General features: G+C 43.5%; 1 protein-coding gene across 1 annotated transcript in view; it reads left to right on the top strand.

Annotated features, from left to right (window-relative positions):
* The window catches only part of LOC138948424 (complement C1q-like protein 3), a 51,173-nt gene extending 48,922 nt beyond the window's left edge, over positions 1-2,251 (top strand). Inside the window, exons 3-4 of the mRNA XM_070319960.1 lie at positions 52-193; positions 1,170-2,251. Coding sequence (XP_070176061.1) covers positions 52-193; positions 1,170-1,256 — 229 coding nt within the window. The 3' untranslated portion in view covers positions 1,257-2,251. The remainder of the gene's footprint in view (positions 1-51; positions 194-1,169) is intronic.
* The last annotated feature ends 3,801 nt before the right edge of the window (positions 2,252-6,052 follow it).

Raw genomic sequence — 6,052 nt, 5'->3', positions numbered from 1 at the left:
CATAACATAATGTTTTCTTCCATCACCAGGCAGTTCAGGCGTTCCATACAGGTCTATCAACGACCGTGGGTGGGTGACTGTTAGCATCGTCAAAGGAAACACCAAGCTAGCGCATGCAACTGCAATGGGCAAGTATGATCTTTGGGACAAGGGAACAGCGTTCGCAACTGTCCACCTGCAGAAGGCGGACCAGGTGGGTGTGTGTGTGTGTGTGTGTGTGTGTGTGTGTGTGTGTGTGTGTGTGTGTGTGTTTGTGTGTGTGTGGGTGTGTGTGTGTGTGTTTGTGTGTGTGTGGGTGTGTGTGTTTGTGTGGGTGTTTGTGTGGGTGGGTGTGGGTGTTTGTGTGGGTGTGGGTGTGTATGTGTGTGTGTGTTTGTGTGTGGGTGTGTGGGTGTATGTGTTTGTGGGTGTGGGGGTGTGGGTGGGTGGGTGGGTGGGTGTGAGTGTGTGTGTGAGCGTGTGTGTGTTTGTGTGTGTGTGTGTGTGTGTGCGTGTGTGTGTGCGTGTGTTTGTGTGTGTGTGCGGGCGTGCGTGCATGCGTACGTGTTTGTGCGTGTGTGTGTGTGCGCGCGCGTGTGTGTGTGTGTTTGTGTGTGTTAGTTAGAGAGAGAGAGAGAGTGTGTGTATGTGTGTGTGTGTGTGTGTGTGTGTGTGTGTGTGTGTGTGTGTGCTTACGTAGGACAACGGTAATAGAGCAAGTTATTGAGTGATGACTGTATTCTGATTTATTGTGTGTACATGTATGTACATTGGGGTGTGCACGTTAAAGATCCCACGATTGACAAACGGGTCTTTCCTGGCAAAATTGTATAGGCATAGATAAAAAAAATGTCCACCAAAATACCCGTGTGACTTGGAATAATAGGCCGTGAAAAGTAGGATATGCGCCGAAATGGCTGCGATCTGCTGGTCGATGTGAATGCGTGATGTATTGTGTAAAACATTCCATCTCACACGGCATAAATAGATCCCTGCGCCTTGAGTCCGAGTCTGGAGATACGCGCGCGATATATGACTTCATATAACATATTCTAATTGGTGTCGTTGATTCCTTTTAGATATTCGTGCGTTGGGTGTGCTTAGATGGAGTAAATGTTTTAACCGCAATATCAAGTCAAATTCCCAACCTACGGCAATAACATATGCTGTATACTGTATTCTGTATTCAGGTGTTCGTCAGACATGATACCGGAGATACTTACGTGGAGCGTGGATTTCTCACCACCTTTTCCGGTATGCTCGTCACTGCTGACTGACTTTAAAGGCGGTCCTTATTTGAGCCCAAAGTCGACTTCACGAAGACTGCGCGAAGTCTTTTTACCGAAAACCCAGTAATTAAGCTCCGTACGGCCAGCTTGGTTTAAACAAAACGTTATTCATTATACATGACATGTTACAATTAACAGTAAACGGGCGGGGATATAGCTCAGTTGGTAGCGCGCTGGATTTGTATTCAGTTGGCCGCTGTCAGCGTGAGTTCGATCCCAGGTTCGGCGGAAATTTATTTCACAGAGTCAACTTTGTGTGCAGACTCTCTTCGGTGTCCGAACCTCCCCCCCCGTGTACACTACATTGGGTGTGCACGTTAAAGATCCCACGATTGACAAAAGGGTCTTTCCTGGCAAAATTGCTTAGGCACAGTTAATAATTGTCTACCTATACCCGTGTGACTTGGAATAATAGGCCGTGAAAGGTAAATATGCGCCGAAATGGCTGCAATCTACTGGCCGTATAAAATTTCATCTCACACGGCATCACTGCAGAGCGCCTAGAACTGTACCCACGGAATATGCGCGATATAAGACTCATTGATTGATTGATTGATAAACGAACAGGCTGAAGCAAACAAGCTTATATTACGTGACCAAAACATTACAATATTACAGAAATCTACATGGTGGTAGATTGGACAAGAATAAACCAGTAAGTCGTTACGAATATAACTAATAGAGAAGACAATGTTAATCCATCATTCTGCGCCACTCGTTTCATTAAACACAAGTGCACAGACAGGCAGTATTATGGAGGCGTACGTATACTTCGCGTAGTGGACTTCGCCCAGTTCATTTGAGGCTTAAAACCCCACACATCTGGGCGAGTTGACTTTTCGAAGCTGGCCGCAAAAAGCTTATGCAAAGAATTTTCGGTAAAAAGACTTCGCGAAGCCGACTGTGGACTCAAATTATGGAGAATCTCAAAACGAGTGTCTCTCAGCAGTTTGAAGCAGGAAATAAAATCAAGCAGAAATTTTCTTTGTTCCCACTGTTCCTTCATATGCGTGCTTGTAATTGTCCGAAAGTGTGTGTGCTTGTAGTTGTATTTCTGTGTGTGTGCTTGTTTGTATTTCTGTGTGTGTGCTTGTAGTTGTATTTCTGTGTGTGTGCTTGTTTGTATTTCTGTGTGTGCTTGTTTGTATTTCTGTGTGTGTGCTTGTTTGTATTTCTGTGTGTGTGCTTGTTTGTATTTCTGTGTGTATGCTTGTTTGTATTTCTGTGTGTATGCTTGTTTGTATTTCTGTGTGTATGCTTGTTTGTATTTCTGTGTGTATGCTTGTTTGTATTTCTGTGTGTATGCTTGTTTGTATTTCTGTGTGTGTGCTTGTTTGTATTTCTGTGTGTATGCTTGTTTGTATTTCTGTGTGTGTGCTTGTTTGTATTTCTGTGTGTGCTTGTTTGTATTTCTGTGTGTGTGCTTGTTTGTATTTCTGTGTATGCTTGTTTGTATTGCTGTGTGTGCTTGTTTGTAATTCTGTGTGTATGCTTGTTTGTATTTCTGTGTGTGTGCTTGTTTGTATTTCTGTGTGTGTGCTTGTTTGTATTTCTGTGTGTGCTTGTTTGTATTTCTGTGTATGCTTGTTTGTATTTCTGTGTGTATGCTTGTTTGTATTTCTGTGTGTGTGCTTGTTTGTATTTCTGTGTGTATTTGCGTATGTATCTGTGTGTATATGTGCGTGTGTGTGTGTGTGTGTGTGTGTGTGTGTGTATGTGTGTGTGTGCTCGAGTTGACCAGCAATATTGTAACAATAACAATCATACCATATGAATCTACACACACATGGTAGCCTAAAGACTTCGGCTTTCGAATTCAAACTACCTGTAAGAATAGCCAAACATCAAACAACAACAATCACAACAACAAGAAACACAAATAACAACAAACAAAAACAAAACAAAAGTATAGATAGAAAACAATGTCAACAATAGAAAAGAAAGAAACATAACAAAAGAAACAGAGAAAGAGTCTCACAGAAAGGCTCCGCAATCTAGCAGAATTGTTATTTGCTTGGGGAAGCTATTTGCTCATGAACATGTATGCCACGTCTAACATTTCGATTACCCCCCAACCCCAACCCTTGCCTCTACTCCCGTTTCACCCCTCTCCAACCACTGCCCTCCCCTCCCCCTCCCCCTCCCTGTGCACCCCCCCCCCTTCCACCCCCACACAAATATCGACGTTTCATTGTCTATCTGTCATTTTGTATTTTGTCTGTCTGTCTGTCTCTCTCCCCCCCCCCCCCCCCCCGTCTGTTTGTCTGTCTGTGTCTCCGTCTTAGTCTGTCTGTCCTGTCTGACTGTTCTGTTTCTATCTCCCCCCCCTCTCCACCCCCCCCCCCCCCATCCCCCCAGTCTGTCTGTCTCTGACACGTGAGTGTTTGTCACTTTCTATCTCTCCACATCTTCGGCGCTGAATGTGTGACACAGGCAATATGCAAAGATTATCTTACATGAGTGAAACAATACACCCTAACCACCAGGCTATATTGACAATGCTGATATGATATCGCAACTGACTCTGTGTGTGTTACACGAGAAAACCAAAGTCACATAATGCGATATCGAAATACACAGTCAATCTGTCGGCCTGAAAGGTTGAAACTAAACACAATGGATCTTAAATCACCAATACTACTGTAGTACACACACACACACACACACACACACACACACACACACACACACACACACACTCACACACACACTCAGACACACACACACACACACACACACACTCACACACACACACACACACACACACACACACACACACTCACACACACGCAGCAACGATCTTGGTGGAAATACACTTTATTAGAGTACTCCAGTTTGCACAAATATACACTTAACAAAATATTCACCCAAGCCAATGTATAAAATGTAATGAAATTTGTACAATCAAGCAAATTATTTCCTTCATGTTTTGTTTCATCGTATGATTATATCAGCATGTTCAGAGTACTTCTTATTATTCATTGTTTTGACAATAATAATCTATTACTAGTAATAAAGGCACAGTCCTCTTAAAGCGGTCATGTTCAGGATGTTACATTGGATAAGAGCGTCCTTCAACTTAAAGGCACACTCCTCTTAAAGCGGTCATGTTCAGAATGTTACATTGGATAAGAGCGTCCTTTAACTTAAAGGCACACTCCTCTTAAAGCGGTCATGTTCAGGATGTTATATTGGAGCGTCCTTCAACTTCAGTAAAGGCACACGCCTCTTAAAGCGGTCATGTTCAGGATGTTACATTGGATAAGAGCGTCCTTCAACTTAAAGGCACACTCCTCTTAAAGCGGTCATGTTCAGAATGTTACATTGGATAAGAGCGTCATTCAACTTAAAGGCACAGTCCTCTTAAAGCGGTCATGTTCAGGATGTTACATTGGATAAGAGCGTCCTTCAACTTAAAGGCACACTCCTCTTAAAGCGGTCATGTTCAGAATGTTACATTGGATAAGAGCGTCCTTTAACTTAAAGGCACACTCCTCTTAAAGCGGTCATGTTCAGGATGTTATATTGGAGCGTCCTTCAACTTAAAGGCACACGCATCGTGACGACAATACGGCCTACCACCCCAGACTTTTGAGATAACTCCTCCACTTGGTTTCATACCAAAACGCAACATCCCGATGGCTTGCTGAAGTGAGTTGGATGTTTTGTTGGTATGAATTAAATTCGAAACAATACACACTTTAGTGGTTTTTCAAAAAATGGATTTCAGCAAACATTGTCAACTGTGCACAGAGATCACCCTGGCTGGTGATTCTTGGTATGTGTCCAGACGGGCGCAGTGGCGTGGTGGTAAGACGTCGGCCTCCTAATCTGGAGGTCGTGAGTTCGAATCCCGGTCGCTGCCGCCTGGTGGGCAAGTTAAGAGTGGAGATTTATCCGATCTCCCAGGTCAACTTATGTGCAGACTGCTTAGTGACTTAACCCCCTTCGTGTGTACACGCAAGCACAAGACCAAGTGCGCACGGAAATGATCCTGTAATCCATGTCAGGGTTCGATGGGTTATAGAAACACGAAAATGCCCAGCATGCCTCCCCCGAAATTGGCGTATGCTGCCTGAATGGTGGGGTAAAAACGGTCATACACGTAAAAATCCACTCGTGCTAAAACCATGAGTGAACGTGGGAGTCTAAGTCCATGAACGAAGAAGAAGAAGAAGGTATTTGTTCAAGTGAAAGGCACTTTATTCTATGCGAAATTCTATAGCGATTGAAGATGATCGTGAATCGTGATCACACACGCGTGAATTACTGTACTTTCGATACTCAAAATGAAAGGTTCTTTCGTGTTGAAACATAATCGAGCAATAAGGACATTTTGATACAATATTCATTTTTGGTAACATTGTGTAATACATTGCAGAATAGGTATTAAAGAATGAAGAATTAAACGACAAGCACAATCGTGGTCATAAAATGTTGTATATTCACACACATATAATTTATACACACTTTTCGTAGTTAGAATCAAAACCGGCGGTCTCAATCTAGAGAAGTTTGCTTGTTTGTTTGTTTGTTTGTTTGCTTAACGCCCAGCCGACCACGAAGGGCCATATCAGGGCGGTGCTGCTTTGACATTTAACGTGCGCCACACACAAGACAGAAGTCGCAGCACAGGCTTCGTGTCTCACCCAGTCACATTATTCTGACATCGGACCAACCAGTCCTAGCACTAACCCCATAATACCAGACGCCAGGCGGAGCAGCCACTAGATTGCCAATTTTAAAGTCTTAGGTATGACCCGGCCGGGGTTTATGGGTTTGAA

This window comes from Littorina saxatilis, linkage group LG15, assembly GCF_037325665.1.
Source record: "Littorina saxatilis isolate snail1 linkage group LG15, US_GU_Lsax_2.0, whole genome shotgun sequence".
NCBI lineage: Eukaryota > Metazoa > Mollusca > Gastropoda > Littorinimorpha > Littorinidae > Littorina > Littorina saxatilis.
The sequence above is the reverse complement of the archived record's forward strand: the minus strand, read 5'-3'. Positions and strand labels throughout refer to the sequence as shown.